The sequence below is a fragment of the Rhea pennata genome, chromosome 10 (assembly GCF_028389875.1).
Source record: "Rhea pennata isolate bPtePen1 chromosome 10, bPtePen1.pri, whole genome shotgun sequence".
Lineage (NCBI taxonomy): Eukaryota > Metazoa > Chordata > Aves > Rheiformes > Rheidae > Rhea > Rhea pennata.
This window is the reverse complement of record NC_084672.1, coordinates 20076650-20094134: the sequence shown is the minus strand read 5'-3', so window position 1 is coordinate 20094134 and position 17485 is coordinate 20076650. Positions and strand designations below refer to the sequence as shown.

The window sequence follows — 17485 nt, the reverse complement described above, 5'->3', positions numbered from 1 at the left end:
ACTGAATCAAAAATATTTAGGTTTGAAACTTGCAGTTAGCAATTTTTGTCTGTAAATGCTATACTCCTGTAGTTTCCAAGAATTATCTTTCTAAATGAGGCATCGAGAGTGACAAAATTGCCTGAAACAGATGCAGGCAGAGTTTGCTAGAGTGATAAGGTAGACGGAAAACCTTCTAACGAGAGTGGAATGAGAGAATTTGCTTTGTTTAGTTGAACAAAAGAGTCTCATAGGAGGAAGATTATGAATAAATACATTAGGAAGATAAGCACTAGCAGAGAGAAGCCCAGGGAAAAAAAGCAGCTGTGTAAGCAAATGGATAGTGTTGACACAAGAAGAAATGGAACTTAATTGGCTGTGAATAATTAAAGGAAATCAGAAGAAAATCTCTAATGCTCAAAGGATCTTGATCTCAAATAGTTTACAAGCAAAAAAGACAACTGAGGAAGAAACACTTTAAAATGGTTTAGATAATTTTATGGATGAGACTGCACAGGGTTACAGAGGACTGAACCCAATCCAGGAACGATCCTTCCTAATTCCTTGTTGCGGTTTGCAAGTACCTTTAAGTGGATCCTGTTCTGATATTTTCCTGTCATTTGTTGTTACTTGACTAAACCAAAGTAATATCTCCAGAATGCCTCTGAGAGGAAGACTGTTTTCACTTTATCATTTGAAATCTCTGATGCTTGATTGTGTTGTTTTGTGCATAGGAAAATCACTGATTACTTTCTGACAATTGTGGATGTTTTCATATGCATGAGGTCCATTAGACGTTTATAGTGCTTTAAGATACTTATTATTTGAATTATCCTTTTTTCCCCTCATCCTAATATACAGTCCACAAGAAAAGTATAGAAGTTTTCTAGTACTGAAAAACTTAACTTTCTCTTTTTAACAAAGCTGTCTAACTTGACTGAGATTTGAGATTTGTTAGCTAGATCAGTGTAGATCCATTGTTTCATAGTCTTGTACCTTCTGTGAATTTGTAGTTTGTGGCATAAGAGTAAATATGGTCTCTCGGTATTTTCCTATGGGAAGTATTTTTTCTTTGTGGTCATCTTTTCTTCATGAAGATGAAGTAGTTTAAAAGATTTTTTGGGCTCCTAGGAGGAAAAGGATTATTAGATCTTCAGCCTCACTGGGTGTCTGCTCTAGCTTGGCCAGAAGAAGGACCAACTGCACCGTGGACAGGTGATGCTCCAGAATTATTATTAATTGGTCGTATGGATGGATCTCTTGGGCTTATTGAAGTTGTAGATGTTTCAACCATGCACCGGCTAGAACTGGAACACTGCTACAGAAAGGATGGTATGTAACCATATCAGTATTTAAATAGAGATTAAAATTGCAAGTTTTTACCGATTTCTTTTTTAAAAGCAAATATATAATCTCATTTTATTTATTGCTCGTGAGGGTACCACTTCTGGCGCTTTGCTACTAAACACCATTTGTGTTCCTGAGAGGAGAAAAGCCTGTGGGATCTGAGTCTGCACCCTGGTTGCCCCTACAGTGAAGGCAAACAGTTTGTAGTAGCCAAGCCCCACATTCCTTGCCACTGTATAAATGCAATATAGGTTCTCTGCAACATCCACTCAGATTTATATTTACTGTACAAATTAAAATTTTCAATCAAAAAGTATACTAGTTAACCTTAATGATGGGGGAGATTGTTACACATTTTATATTTCAAGCAGTTGCACTGTAAAAAATTCTTTAGCAGAACTGTGAAGTTCAATTTAATTTAATTAATGTTGTGTCATTCGTTCTTGTAGTGTCTGTCACATGCCTTGCCTGGCTGAGCGAAGACAGACCGTTTGCAGTTGGCTATTCAGATGGAAAATTGCTAATAGGAACAAAGGAACCACTTGAAAAAGGAGGAACTGTTCTAGTTGATGCGTATAAGGTAGAGTTAATCTTTTTGAAACTAATGCTTAATTTTTGTGGATAAAGAACTCTTTTCAAGCTATTTTCTGTATTTGAAAGCTACTTACAAAATCAAATGCAGAGAATCAGCTTATTTTAACAAAAAAATGCCTATTTCACCTATTCTGATACATACATTAAACAAAATAGATTTTAGAGGACCATTCAGGCGAATTAAAAAAAAAAAAAGTATAAAAATTATAGCTCTTTTTTCTAGAAGAGGTAATGAAGTTTATATTGCTACAGTTACGAAAGTGTATTAAAGGCATAATGATGCACTTCTAGATTTAAAAGACTAGTTCTCTTCATTCATAAAAGCGCTCATAATAAATTTTAGTTTTGGTCATATCGCATGTTATTGTAAAGCAGCAGTTACAGTGATAAGCGAAAGATGTTTCTGAAAAACAGGCGGGCACTAAGATTTGGATTTTTTTCTTGCTCGGTTTTGACAATACGTTAGTAATACTCCGTAAATGATTTGTCAAGTTAATAGGAGAATTTCCCAGGTGTAGGTTCAGTTAAAAGTATCTTGAGTGCTTCTATGAATAGGCATGCTGGAAGAATAAAGCTATGGTTTTGCTTTGCTTTGCTTCTGCTATGGACTTTTCTCCTTTCCTACATCACTTAGGAGACTCAGTGCTACATCTGGCCCATTGCATAATATATTCATGATCCCAGGTGCCATTAAGGTGATTCATACTACAATTTCACAGTATGAAAATGAAGAAAAAGTTACCTAGTTCTTTGAAAAAAAAATTCAAAAAAGGTGTGCAGTCGGAGAAGAGAACATTTTTCTCTGTGCTTTCCGCAGAGTTTCTCTCAGGAAGCTGGATTTTTTTATTTAATACTTCTGGAAAGTATCAGACTTCATTATTGCATCTTGTTATCTCTGTTGTGATTTATATGATAATAAAATGTTCTTGGTTAATAATAATGAAACATATTGCACTAGCTCTGAGAGTTGAATTTTCTGTTTCTGTAGCGTAACTTGATACCAGATCCTAATTTTTTTAAATCCATTAGGATATGGTTGTTAGTATGAAATGGGATCCAACTGGTAAAATTCTCCTGACATGCGCTAAAGAAGAAACAGTAAAACTCTGGGGATATATGGGAGGATGTTGGAGACGTCTACATTCACTGTCACATCCAGCTGTTGTGAATGGCATTGCCTGGTGTCCACTTCCAGGAAAAGGACACAAGTTGCATCTCTTACTAGCTACGTATGTGATTTTTTTTGTTGTTGTTTGTTTTAATAACTCTTTTTCCAGTGGTTTTTACTGGTTATTGATGTCCAGAGCAAAGAAAATTTGTTGTCTGTTTTTTTCGATCACATTCAGCTCAGTAATTCAGTTATTGTGAAATCCATAAAGCACCAGTATAGCCAGGATTCAAATAGGAAGAATGTTTCTGGCTGTGTTACCAACTATTTTCTCCTACCATGATACTCGTATATGGTGGATCCTGCATTAATTTTTTTAGTTTTCTTCAAATAGTTTTTATGAGAATATGCTGTTAGTAAAAATGGGAAAGCTACAGGAAAAGAAAAAGTGCATTTATCCAGTGAGGACTTGCCTTTCTGCTTTATGTGAATTGATACACTATAAATTTATAGAAGGGAGGTGAAAGTGACTTATGTCTTTTAGGACATATTGTTAGTTAATACTGTGAATTAATACCTTTATTTCTGATTTATCTTGACTTCCTTCAGAGGATGTCACAATGGTTTGGTGTGCGTCTGGGCTGTTCCCCAGGACATCACACTGCAGTCGAGTTCAACTTGTTCAGAAGGATGGTGGGACCAGGAAACAATTGCCAAGGTAAAAGTAGACTTATTGTTTAAGATGTTCTTTGGTTATTCTGAAATTGCGGAGGCAGAGAAGGAATGTGGGCAAGATAATCAAAACTCAACATATACTTAAGGAAGACACTTGCTAAACAATGTTTATATTGCAGACATTTCCAGAACAGGAAACGAAAGATCAAAGGTCTAAATCAGCTTGTTTTGATCTATGATTTCTTTAAAACTGATAACTTTATACTAGAACTTGATAACAATTTAAAATTATTTTTTGGTAAAGATAAGATAAACTTCATGTAAAATTGTATTGTAATGTGGTCTTTAGTATTGATGGGATTTTTTAAAGGGAAGAAGAGATAACGCAACAAAGATATATTTATAAAAAAAACAATTACAGTACTAGTCTTTTGTTATCTTATGAAAGTGCCACATCTTTACAGATGATCAGTATCAAAATACAGAAGCTGCTATTTTGTTTGGTTTTCCATAAATTATAATCGATTGTGTTCCATAACTGTGAAATAATTTGCAGGATGGATACAAAAAAGTAGTAGAAGTCAAGTGCGTATTTCAACTGAGAGGACACATTACTCCTGTTCGGACTGTTGCGTTCAGTCCTGATGGACTGGCGTTAGTGTCTGGTGGACTTGGTGGTCTCATGAATATTTGGTCTTTACGGGTAAGACCCTCTTTGAGGCAGCATAATTTTTTTAGTATAAGTATCTAAAAAGGTAAAGGTATCAGATTACCTTTCAGTTACTTTCCAACATGTTACAAACATTAGAGAAAGTATTTTCTAAATTAATTGTATAAAATTACACTTGTAAAATGTTTAAATATTAAATATGATCCTACTGCTAACTCACTGGGTAATTTTGATCATGTTAGTTAAGCTTTGGAGAATTACCCAACTCTACCTTTCAGATGAAAACAATATTTGTTTTACTCTAGGAACTTTTCAAAGATTTAGATAATGTTTAAACACTTTTAAAGCCTTAATTGTGTTATCTCCTTAATACGATAAAAACTCTAAATAGAATTTAGATTTTAGTATAGACAGTTTTAAAACAGTTATTTTGCAGCTTGGAGTGTATCATCCTAGGTATGTAACTTTATGTATTAAAATAGAAAAGTTGCTTTATAAACACACTGACTCAGATCACTTCTTTTCTTAGGATGGTTCAGTACTACAAAGTGTTGTGATAGGTTCTGGAGCTATTCAAACTGCCGTATGGATACCTGAAGTTGGAGTAGCTGCATGCTCTAACAGATCAAAGGTGATCTTACATGTCAAAATAATGCTCCTTTAATTTTTTGTATAACTGAGAATTATTTTATTAAGACAAAATGCTTTTTGTCTGTATTTGCCTTAAAACAAAACAAAGCAAAAACACATCAGCAGACATCTCTTGTTTATTGGCTTTGTTTTGCCCAAGAATATTTGTTTAAAAAGCAATACAGGTAATTGGGAATCTAAGCAAGTCTGTTGTTTTTGCAAACTGCAATGTTTTGACTTTCAACAATCACTTCACTCAAAAAAAAAAAAAAAACTTTTTAAAGTCTTGCATCTTAAATTTCAGATTTTTCTTCTGAGGAAAGCTCTTGGGGCAGGGAGAAATCCTTCTGAGCTGGTGGTTGTAAAGGATGCTGCCTATTCATTACATCCACTTTTCTGTTCAATGGCAGCAGCAGTCAGTGGACCAGGAAAATAGGAGGAGGACACTGTTGTTTTTGTCCTTTATGTGCTATGAAGAAATTCTTCCTTTTTCCCTTTTACCTCAATGATTTAATTTAATCTAAAGGAGCAGCAGAATTAACTTTTTAAGGTTTGCTCTATCAAGAACTCCTAGCATCTGAACAGTAGTTCTGTAAGTGTGATTGGGGCAATATTTAGAAGCCTATGCAAGTCTCCTAGTTCCTCAAGGGATAAAAAAAGCCCTGCTGATTTTTACCAAATGATATATATATATACATATATATATATCACACACACACACACACACACACATATATATATATATATATATATATATATACACGCGCACACACACATATATATATTTTGTTTTTTTTAATGGACATAAGTATGACACAAGTTATGATCTCTGTTAGTAGAGGCAAGATGTATTTAGTTCTAAATATTTTGTGATTCTTTGAAAGTGCCCTCTGAATTTAGCCCAAAAATTGAAGGTTATATTACAAGGCAAATCTCAAACTAAGGTTATACCAACATTCACTGAAATGGACTCTGCTTATTAATATTTCTTTTCTTCTCTTTGCTTCCCTGGAGTGATAATCGTACTGTTGTCTTGGGTACATGAGAGTTACACATGATGAAGTAGAAATTGGAGCTAGCCGCTATGTAGCATTGCCAGCTGATTATTCATGAACAGAGATAAAAATATTCAAGCTTCTGCATTTTCTGGCATCTGTGGGAACTTAGGATAATTGAAACAACTTAAGATAAATCAATGAAGCTGAATAATCTTGTTTTATGAAATGTTAATTTCTAACATGTCTTGTAATTGCTATTAAACAGGATGTGCTGGTAGTGAACTGTACGGCAGAGTGGATATCTTCCAATCACGTTCTTGCAACATGTAGGACTGCACTGAAACAACAGGGAGTTCTAGGATTAAATATGGCTCCTTGCATGCGAGCTTTCTTGGAACGTTTGCCAATAATGCTTCAGGAACAGTACGCTTATGAAAAGGTAAGAGGAATTCACGGGAGCATTTAAAATTTACATTTTAAACATTTAGGTAACTTCAGCTCTCAACTGATTTCAGTCTTTCAATGCAGAACACAGAAGGCTTTTCTGAAGTTTTAGATTGTACACCCTGTTTGAAGTTGCCTTTCAGGATTCTCAAAACTAGTATTCTCCTACTTTGAGGATATTTTAAATTACTAGAAAAGCTGTGATTAAGTATGAGAAAAAATATTTTTCTACAAGAGCAGCTTTGATAAGCTGCCATTTCTGAATTGATGAATATATATTTCTAACTTTGTGTGTTCAATTTCTCTCTCCCACTTCTCTCATCTTTAGCCCCATGTTGTTTGTGGAGACCAGCTGGTTCATAGTCCTTACATGCAGTGCTTGGCTTCACTTGCTGTGGGCCTTCACCTAGATCAGCTCTTGTGCAGTCCCCCAGTACCACCTCATCACCAGAACTGCCTCCCTGATCCTTCAGCCTGGAGTCCCACAGAGTGGGCCTGGCTAGAGTGTTTCTCCACTACCATAAAAGCTGCTGAAGCCCTGGCCAAAGGAGCGCAATTCCCAGAATCCTTTACTGTTCCAGACCTGGAGCCTGTTCCAGAGGATGAGCTTACTCTCCTGATGGTAATATATGCTCTATCAACAAGGAAGCGTGTTAGTACTAAGTGTCTGCTGTGATGCAGATAACATATCTGAACTGTAATGATTTGTATTTGCTAACATAAGCACTAGCATAAATACGAGTTTATTTTTTAACTAATTGGTATAGAATATACTGTAAAGACTGCTCCCTGTGTGTGTGTAATCAGTCGCAAGTGCAAAGTGCAAGTCATTTGCATACAGAAGTACATACTCCTTAACAGTAATTTTCATATGTGATGGAAGAAAGAAATGTAGAATTTTACTGTGCTAACTTTTAGCATAACTTCTTGGCACATTCGTTTGAACGCTGTCGACAGTGCCAATTGCTTGTATGACTTGCTATGATATGTAAATGAAAATAATTTTTTTTAATTTCTGAATTATTTTATCAGCAAGCTTGTAACATCTTAAGCCAATTTTTCCATTTAAAACTTAAAAAAGCCCTCAATATCACCCTCAATATCACTAAAAAGGAAAAGATGATTTCATCGTGATTTTTTTCCTTGCTGATATTTTTTTAACCTACTCGTTTTCCAAAATAATCAATATGAATTTTAAAATATTTTTGATGACTATTGTAGGGAATAGAAAATTTGCTTCTTCCTCTTCCCTCCCCTCCTCCTTGCCTAATTCAAGGACACAGTGCTGCACTTTTGAGTCTTGCAAAAGTTGGTAGATAGTTGTATTAAGGAAATAAGCTTGACCTGTGGACAAAAACCAAATATTTGAGTCTGTACACATGCATTTTTACTGTTTTTCTTGTTAGAATAATTTGAATGTCAGTATTGTTCTTACTGAAAAGGAAATGATATTAAAAACCAGCAAAATAATATGCAGCTCTTGAACTGACTGTGCCTTTTGGTGTGTAGGATAATAGTAAATGGATCAATGGTATGGATGAACAGATTATGTCATGGGCAACATCAAGGCCAGAGGTTAGTAAAATGGATTTTTCTATTTTTTTGGTTTTTTACATTGTAAGCTATTGAAAGTACTCCTGTTCTAAAGCATTCTTTCATGCTGTTCCATAGGATTGGCACTTGGGAGGGAAATGTGATGTGTATCTGTGGGGAGCAGGAAGGCACGGACAGTTAGCAGAAGCAGGGAGAAATGTTATGATACCAGTAGCAGCACCTTCGTTCTCTCAGGCTCAGCAGGTAATCACTTAAAGATAGTCATTTTTCTCTTTTTTATGAGATACCATGTATTGTTCGTTTTGTTTGTCAAAATATCTCCCTAAATATATTTTCAATTTGTTGTTAGAATTTGCTATAAAGCATGCCCAGATCATGTATTTTCAAGTTTTTACACTAACTATTTCACAGATTCACACCAAGAAACCATTGAAAGTGGCAAAATAAAACTATTTGATATGACATGATTTAAAATACCTGGACAGCGCTAGCATAATGCATACGTCAATTTTATCTTCTCAAATAACATTGTCATTCAAGATAAAATGTCAAAACTAAATCTCTGTAGGAGAATATATTGCAATTTCTCTTACAAAACTAGTAGCATATTTCAATGAAATAATTTTATTGTGATGTGATTAGGTAATAAAACATTCTTAAATGTTGAATGAGAGTATTATGTAAACAACTTTGTCCCAGAAACATTTGCCATGTGACAAAATAGTCTGTGATCTTGATATAATTTAACAATAATTGCACGTTCTAATGCAATGTTGCTGTATTTAAAACACCAAACTCATTACAAATCCTGTGCATTTTTCTTAACTAGGTGGTTTGTGGTCAGAATTGCACTTTTGTCATTCAAGCTAATGGCACAGTTTTGGCTTGTGGAGAAGGGAGCTATGGGAGACTGGGACAAGGAAATTCTGATGATCTTCATGTGTTAACGGTCATTTCAGCACTGCAAGGTAAAACTGTTGGGTTTGAAATCAGTCAACTGATGGAACAAAAATAAGCACTTTAGCAGTTCATATAGTTGTTTGTGTTGACACTTTTCCCCCCAGATTTACACTTTAAAATATTGTACTCTTTTTAATTAAAAACTTGCATAAATGTTAGGTATTTGCTTCTCCTCAAGACTTTAAGTAGTGATATCTTAAAAGTCCATAATTTTAAGATGACTAGGGGGAAAAGTGCCTGCTCAAATTAGAAACAGTTCATTTCCAAATTAGTGCCAGGCCAGAAGCATAGGTTGTACATGAGAAGATAATATTTTCCTTAAGAACAAATGAATTCCTATAACAGGAAAACTATATTCCTGGTTGATTCGCTCCCCAGACTTACTTTGCTACCATTAGGTATGCTTGGATAAATGGATGTTATGAGTTTCTTGTTATGATTTGTTCTAAATTTTCTTTTACTCTGTTTTCTTTAAAAGGCTTTGTAGTAACACAGCTGGTGACCTCCTGTGGATCTGATGGACATTCCATGGCTTTAACAGAAAGTGGGGAAGTCTTTAGCTGGGGAGATGGAGATTATGGAAAACTGGGACATGGGAACAGCGACAGACAGCGCAGACCTAGGCAAATAGAGGCTCTGCAAGGAGAAGAAGTGGTGCAGGTTCCAAAACATATACTTTTTACTTGTATAACCTGTAGGCATGATAACTTAGCATTAGGGATACTGAATTGGGGTGACTGGTACAAATAGCAATAGAAAAGTTCCTGAATCATTGTCAGTCTTACCAGTGTGACTTCTTAAAGTGAATGAAAAGAGGAAACTTTTGATGGCTCTCTAGCATTGTGAACCAAGTGGATAGTTTCCATCTGAAGAATATTAGTATTGCAGAGCTCACTTGTTATCTAATATTACTTGACATTTGGTGTTTGAGAAGACTATAAATTTGAAAGCATGAATGGGAGATATGATTAAAAAGTTGTCAAAATATAAACACAATTTAAAATTTTGTCTTAATCTTTGTCACATATCTTTGATCATTAAAACTAGGCACTCAGCCCCCTTCTTAATTAACTTAACTACTCAGAGTGCATTAAAGCAATGTGCAAAAAGATACTTGTCTTTGAAAATTTATCAAAATTTAAAATATCCCTATGATAAAGCAAAATCAATCTATGTTCTCTGCCAGCTTGCAGATAACAGAAATCGGTAGAAATAATTAAAAAAGAGACTAAAAGCCTTTCTTCACCCAGATACTAGCCTAGCCTCCTCCTAACATAACCCTTGAGGGAAATGAAAGTTAAATTGTTAGGAGTAAATCCTTAATACTAAAATATCTGTATTTTAGCTCTTTATAAAGTAGATACAGTTTAGGGAAGGAAAAGCCTAAACATGTAATAGCTAATATACTATTTCTCACAAATTTAAAATGCATATATTTTTCTTGCAGATGTCTTGTGGCTTTAAACACTCAGCTGTGGTGACAGCAGATGGCAAACTTTTTACATTTGGAAATGGGGATTATGGTCGATTAGGACTAGGAAATACTTCAAACAAGAAACTTCCGGAAAGAGTGACAGCGCTGGAGGGTTACCAGATTGGACAGGCACGGCCTATCTAAAAATAACAATGTATCTTTGTTTAAAACTGATGTTTTCAACATAGCTGGCTTTGAAATGTCATAACATCAGTTTGAGTGCTCTGTTTTTAACTTTGGCATTTATTTTGAATGTGATGGTAGAATTTCAGCGTGTATAATTTTTTCATCGTTTCTTTTCTGATTGTTTTGATCCTCCTTCTGCAAAACTGCCCATGTATTTTAATATTATATAATATAGATGATAAAATTAATGATGATTAATTTTTTGTTTCATCTTTAGATATTTGGGCATTTTTAAGCGTGAATTCATAAGGTATTTTATATCCTAAAGCAATGAACGTATTTAGTATAAGTCTGTTCTTTGATTTAGGAATAGAGAAGACGCAAATGCCTAAAAATGCTAATATGCTGCTGAATATCTTCAAAATGCAGTATTAAATGATAGAAGTTTTGATATTGTTCTAGTATTAAAAAAAAAATCCTCTAAGAGATAGTTGTGGTGTTGGAGTTAGCAATAAGCTAGCAAAAAATGTCATAAAAGCATATTTCTCTCAATCAGGTGGCCTGTGGACTCAATCATACGGTAGCTGTGTCAACAGATGGCTCTATGGTGTGGGCTTTTGGAGATGGAGATTATGGTAAACTTGGTTTGGGAAATTCCACGGCAAAATCCTCACCACAGGTTAGAATTCATAGAGAAATTATCTTTTGTATAAATTTTTAGTGCTGTGAAATGGGCTATGCAGCACTGAGATTGTATTATTATTTCCAGCTACTTACTATTCTAATAGAGACTAGCATAAATAATTCTGGTGAGTGATTTGTTAGGCTGAGCCTTGACACTTCAAGGATTTCATGTAAATGGTACTGACCTTATGTTTGTGACAATGAAAAAAGTGAAAAAGTTAAGGCTAGCTTAAAGCAGAGAGGTTTGTTATTTTGGAATTTGGAGGAAAGCTGTTACACGCTTGTACGGGTGCCAACCCACCCAACCACCTATAAGTAACAGGTATTTGGAATCATTGTATGTAGAACAAAGAGTTAGTTTCATTAAAGAAAAAGAGAAAAGTGTACATTGTTTCCTGTATTCAGTTACAAGCCCTAATTAGAATAATACTACAATATATTCGTTATATCATGGGAATTATAAATTCCATTTCAGAAGCAGGAGTTAGAGTTCCTTGTTTATTTCCTGTTTATATCCTCATAATACAATCGCTCTTTTTCACCTCATTTATTCCCTTAGAAAGTGGATATTCTTTGTGGAGTTGGAATAAAAAAAGTTGCCTGTGGAACCCAATTTTCTGTTGCATTGACAAAAGATGGTCACGTATATACTTTTGGACAGGGTAAGACAATCTATTAATTGAACCTCTCCAGCTATAGATTTTTTGTGTATTGAAAGTGAGAAGGAAGAATATTAAGATACATTTATAAGACTGAATTAATACTACTTTTTAGATTTGAACTGACCGTATATGAATTTTGGAACTTCAACACAGCAATTTTAATGTAGGCCTAAAATCCCAGTTTATAACTGCGTCTAGTTTGAGCTCACGATAACCTTTCAATTTACTACTATAGTTTCTGAAATGTTTTCCTATAACTTGATTGAATTTCACAAGCACAAAAACATTGGGCTACTTAAATGTTTAGTTTGTCTTATAAAGCTTATATCACATGTCATGAGCCCATCTACAGATTTCACAAGCCTGTCTAAAAGTCTAGGTAGGTGAATTTCCAAGGGTACCAAGTTAAACGTGTTTGCTCTTCTCAAATACATTTCCATGTATTATACAACTATAAATTTAGATCTAGTAGTCTTATTTTAATATAATTTGATCTTGTTTCAGTCTTAAAGTGAAAATAACAGTTTAGCAATACTAATGAGCATTGCAAGATTTTGTAGGAAACATATGCTAGATTACTCCCTGAACAATGACATTAGTGTCCTAGTTCTGTGAGCTCTCGGAGTTGCTTTCTGTCTCTCCTTGCCTGCAAGTAAAATTAACTTTTTAAAGGGAACTGGTCTTTACATACGTAGCCATTTCCTTGCAATTTTAGATCGCCTCATAGGTTTACCAGAAGGCCGAGCTCGAAATCACAACAGACCCCAACAAGTTCCGGTACTGTCAGGAATCTTCATTGAAGACATAGCTGTAGGAGCAGAGCATACACTAGCTTTATCATCTACAGGGGATGTATACGCTTGGGGTAGCAACTCCGAAGGACAGGTATGTACGTTTTCCTGTTAACTTCCAACCTTAATAAAATGAATTATGCTTTATAGATGCGGTTGGAACATGTTTGATGGAAAAAAAAGGTGGTGGTGGTGTTGTCTTCGTTGTCCAACTCCCCCTCTTAGCCATAATAACATTTTAGGGTTTCTTTTCATGATTTTCCTTTTGATTTCCTATGCTGTTACATGGCAATAGTTTGAGAAAACACCAAAAATATTCTACCCCAAAGCATTCTAGGGAAAGCTTTTTTGAAAAATTTACAAAATTTTACCTTGTTTCTGAGATATCACATCTTTTTAAACATAGTAAAATTTATGGTAGTTGATAATCAGATTTGTAAACCCTTTAGATTCTTTTAATAAAGAAAAAAATCAACCCCTTAGAGTCATTTTTCAAATTCAGAAGAAAAAATGTTAGTAAATGTTCCTTTTGAACACTGTTATTTTATCCTTGATTTTGAAAGTTCATTACCTCTCCTGCCCCATGTATAAGTTAATTTTTCGTAGTTTTACATACTGCAAATCTAAGAAAGAGCCTCTTGATGTGTTGACTGTTATGTTGCAAGGTTAGATAGAGTTGGTGGTCTAGTATTTTAGGATTGAGTTATTGAGAAAGGTATCATGAGCAGAATCTTTGGAAGAATTTCTGAAAGGAAAGTCCTTTTTGTAAGGATACTTAGTTTGTATTTACAGAAGAGAAAAGCTTGTTAGTGTAAAAGATGTAGAGAAACTTGGTTCTAGAAGTCTGTTTTGTGTGATTTCCCCTGTAATTTTAAAAGCTTGTGTTCTTACGAAGTGTAAAAAAAATTCTAGACTTTTATGAAATTTTCACTTGTAGAATTTGAAATACAAAACTTTTGATTAAAAAATCAGAACAGCTTTAGTAAACTTTCTGTTCACAAGGATTGTTTTATGTAAATTGTTGTAGGAATTTACATGCTAGAGCAAAAATGACGTTTAAATGAGCTGTGTCAACTATACATGAGAAAGATTATGCGATATAGATGACTTCATAGCATAGATTTCTCAGTCTACAAAAGAGCTTGCAATATCCCCCAAAATCTCTAGCTGTTTTAAGGATTCTTTGCCACCTACATCTGTTATTCCTGTTAGGTATGGATTTTAGTAGTCTATGCAAAAGAAAAAGTTAATGCTAGCATAGTGAAAGGTGTGTAAAGTAAGTATTTTTTTTTTAATCCTAGCATATGCTGTAGAGATAACATTATCAAATACTTCTACCATTTGCTCTAATTTTTTACTTAGTGAGTTTTAGAAGTATGATCACCTCTTTTGCATTTTCTTTGTACCTTTTATGTGTATTATAAATTACAAGCTTGGACTGGGCCATACCAACCATGTCAGAGAACCAACACTAGTAACAGTCCTGCAAGGAAAGAATATTCGACAGATTTCAGCAGGACGCTGCCACAGTGCTGCCTGGACAGCTCCACCTGTGCCACCAAGAGCTCCAGGTACAAACGAAGGTCGTTTGTGTGGTCATTTCATTTAGTCTTTGCGTTTCCTGCGGGATGAGTGCAACAAGGACTTCTGAATGTTTGAGATGAAGCTTTTTCTGTTTTATGTCCCAGCAGGATTTTATTATCTTTGTCTCTCTGCTACCCTTTATGAACTAACGTTGTTGTTCTGTGATAGGTGTTTCAGTGCCTTTACAGCTTGGTTTACCTGATGCCATTCCGCCACAGTATGGGGCACTGAAAGAAGTGAGCATTCACACAGTACGAGCAAGGCTGAGGCTACTGTACCATTTTTCAGACCTCATGTACTCTTCATGGAGATTACTAAACCTCAGTCCCAATAACCAGGTAAAATTCCTTTTGAAAAAAACGCTTAGCTATGTTGTGTAATGCCACTGATGTCACTGAAGAGTTCTTTTACAGATCAAGACAGATCTTTGGTAATAGGTTCTGTAGTATTTCTGTAATAAATAAATAAAATAAAATATAAATCCTGATTAAACTAGCCTTTGTGAAAAGCACTGGGATGTATTTTCACCTATCCTAGCACTGTTGTGTCAAGGTTAGTTTCCAAAAACTTACTAGCCTTAAAGCTATAAAGGAAATAGGTGAAATTTGCTGCTTCCTGAAATATTGAAATGTTAGTAATCAATTATGAATTAATTTATTCTGTAAAGAATGGAACTAATATTCTTTATTATCATAAAACTTAGTCTTATCCAACTTTATTGCAGAATAGTACATCTCATTACAATGCTGGAACATGGGGAATAGTCCAAGGACAGCTAAGGCCATTGTTAGCACCACGAGTGTACACGCTCCCCATGGTACGCTCTATAGGAAAAACTATGGTTCAGGGGAAAAACTACGGGCCTCAGATTACTGTAAAAAGAATATCAACCAGGTCAGTATTTTTTTAAAGGCATTGTATTAGACATCAAACAAATGCTGAAATTCATGCATTTTGTATTTTTAGCACACTCAGTTCTCGCTGTACAGCTTTACTAATCAAGTGACTTTGGAAACCTTTACACTTGTAAATTGTATGAATTGTATGACGTTTTTCTTTTCTTTAAAGAGGTCGGAAATGCAAGCCCATTTTTGTACAGATAGCAAGACAAGTAGTAAAACTGAATGCATCAGACCTTCGCCTACCTTCCCGTGCCTGGAAAGTGAAACTGGTTGGAGAAGGAGCTGATGATGCAGGGGGAGTGTTTGATGACACTATTACAGAAATGTGTCAGGTATGAAAGTTCAGAATGCATGGGATGAGATTTCTGTTCTCTCTAGCATTTGTGCAACATAACAAATTCTTTCTGTCCATCACTCCATAGTGAAAATACTAGAATTGTGCACCTATGAATGTCTTTGAGGAAAAAGAGATCTTCCTCAGATTGTGACAAAGAAATGCCATAAAGCCACATTGTGGAACATTATGCAGGCCCCATTCTGTCCAGCCAGCATTTTCTGTAAGAGAAGTTGTACTGTATTCCATGAACCTTTGCAGCTGTTTTTCATGCATTCAAAGATACATGTCTCATCTCAGGTTCAGTGCTGTAAAGGAGCTTAGTAAATACAGGGGAGAATGACCATTTGCTGGTCTATAACCAGGATATGGCAGCTATTGAGACCATAGCTGTCTGAAGAGCTCGGTTTCCAGGTGAACCTGAAAAGACTTGTAGGAGTAGGATGAAGCTGGGCTGTGCTAATGTGTACTGCTTATCATTATTTTTAAGGTGGGACAGCTATGATTGCAGCCAGAAGGATTCAGGCAAAACTGACTGAAGAACTTTCATTGTTTCCAGATCTAACAGGAGTCCCAAATCCCAAAGAATGAGATTTAATGCCATCAAAAGACGATAATTAGTGTATCTGCTTAGTCGGAGACATGGTAACAGTTATGGATAACACTGGAGCTGTGATGGGAGTTACTGAAGAATTCAGTAGAGAGAACTGAAGAATTCCAGTTATTAATGGAGTATCTAAAGCCTATAAAACTAGATTAGGGTTGATTCAGATAAGGACTTCAGGCTTAATTTATGGATTCTTTTTCTAGACAGTTTTCATAAAATATGAGGTACAATGTGTGTTCAGAACAGAACTCGCTGGAAAACTTTGTTTATTTCTGGTTCTTGCAAAAAGCTGGTTGGGTGTATGGCTTCTGCTCCTTTCTGAAAGAGGTACTAAGAGTCTATCACAAAGCAGTCACAGTAAAATAATCGTTACAATCTGACATAAAGGCAGGTTGTGAAATAATCATATTTTTATTAGTAGAAATCCTATTTACCATGTGGCTTTTTCTTAAACATTCCAAATGAGTTTTTTAAGAAGTAATCGCTACTGTCATAGATCATTCTGTTTTGTAATGCTATAATGTCATAATATTGCTATAGTAGATTCGTTATTCCTATGCCTAAGAAGGCTTTTTTTTGTTGTTGATTTTTAAGGAACTGGAAACTGGAGTAGTAGACCTGCTTATTCCTTCCCCAAATGCTACAGCTGAAGTAGGCTACAATAGGGATAGGTAAGCTGTCAGAATTTCCTGTTACTGCAAAGGTTAGCAGGTGAAAATTTAAGTCTTGTACTACTTTATACCAAGCAGTGAGTTAAGCAGTAAGCAGAACTTAACGGTTGTTCCTCATACAGTTTTTCCTTCAGGTTATGATGTTACTTTGAAGTGAAGGAAAGAATTTAGAGTAATGTCAATGTTGTCTTTGTTTGGGCAAAACTAATCCTGAGCACATCTCAGCCTTCTTTATTTGGAACATTAGAGATGATAATCTTTTCATCTGGACACCCTCTGCTGATAATCGTGTTGACAGTTATTAAGCTGCACTTAGAAGTACTTTATCTTTCACTTCTAATAAGATGAAGTAGCACTGAAATTCCACTGGAAGCTTGACACTGTTTCTTTTGTTCTTTCAGGTTTCTCTTTAACCCTTCAGCATGTTCAGATGAACATCTGATGCAGTTTAAGTTTTTAGGCATTCTCATGGGTGTAGCAATTCGTACAAAAAAGCCATTAGATCTTCATTTGGCTCCAATGGTCTGGAAGCAACTTTGTTGTATCCCACTCATTTTGGAGGATTTGGAGGAGGTAGATCTGCTCTATGTGCAGACCCTCAACAGCATTCTTCACATTGAAGACAGTGGGATTACTGAAGAAAATTTCCATGAGGTAAAACTGGAACTCCCTGGTTTATTCTGCAAGTGGT

General features: G+C 35.2%; 1 protein-coding gene across 9 annotated transcripts in view; it reads left to right on the top strand.

Annotated features, from left to right (window-relative positions):
* HERC1 (HECT and RLD domain containing E3 ubiquitin protein ligase family member 1) overlaps positions 1 to 17485 on the top strand; it is a 104273-nt gene that overhangs the window by 83401 nt on the left and 3387 nt on the right. For all 9 annotated transcript variants that reach the window (XM_062584069.1, XM_062584068.1, XM_062584074.1 and 6 more), the window contains exons 55-76: positions 1111 to 1311; positions 1776 to 1906; positions 2950 to 3149; positions 3638 to 3746; positions 4260 to 4406; positions 4903 to 5004; positions 6267 to 6440; positions 6774 to 7067; positions 7955 to 8020; positions 8117 to 8242; positions 8829 to 8967; positions 9438 to 9619; positions 10407 to 10562; positions 11116 to 11238; positions 11803 to 11905; positions 12621 to 12790; positions 14129 to 14267; positions 14449 to 14618; positions 15005 to 15174; positions 15349 to 15514; positions 16718 to 16794; positions 17196 to 17448. In XM_062584069.1, coding sequence (XP_062440053.1) covers positions 1111 to 1311; positions 1776 to 1906; positions 2950 to 3149; positions 3638 to 3746; positions 4260 to 4406; positions 4903 to 5004; positions 6267 to 6440; positions 6774 to 7067; positions 7955 to 8020; positions 8117 to 8242; positions 8829 to 8967; positions 9438 to 9619; positions 10407 to 10562; positions 11116 to 11238; positions 11803 to 11905; positions 12621 to 12790; positions 14129 to 14267; positions 14449 to 14618; positions 15005 to 15174; positions 15349 to 15514; positions 16718 to 16794; positions 17196 to 17448 — 3398 coding nt within the window. The remainder of the gene's footprint in view (positions 1 to 1110; positions 1312 to 1775; positions 1907 to 2949; positions 3150 to 3637; positions 3747 to 4259; positions 4407 to 4902; positions 5005 to 6266; positions 6441 to 6773; positions 7068 to 7954; positions 8021 to 8116; positions 8243 to 8828; positions 8968 to 9437; positions 9620 to 10406; positions 10563 to 11115; positions 11239 to 11802; positions 11906 to 12620; positions 12791 to 14128; positions 14268 to 14448; positions 14619 to 15004; positions 15175 to 15348; positions 15515 to 16717; positions 16795 to 17195; positions 17449 to 17485) is intronic.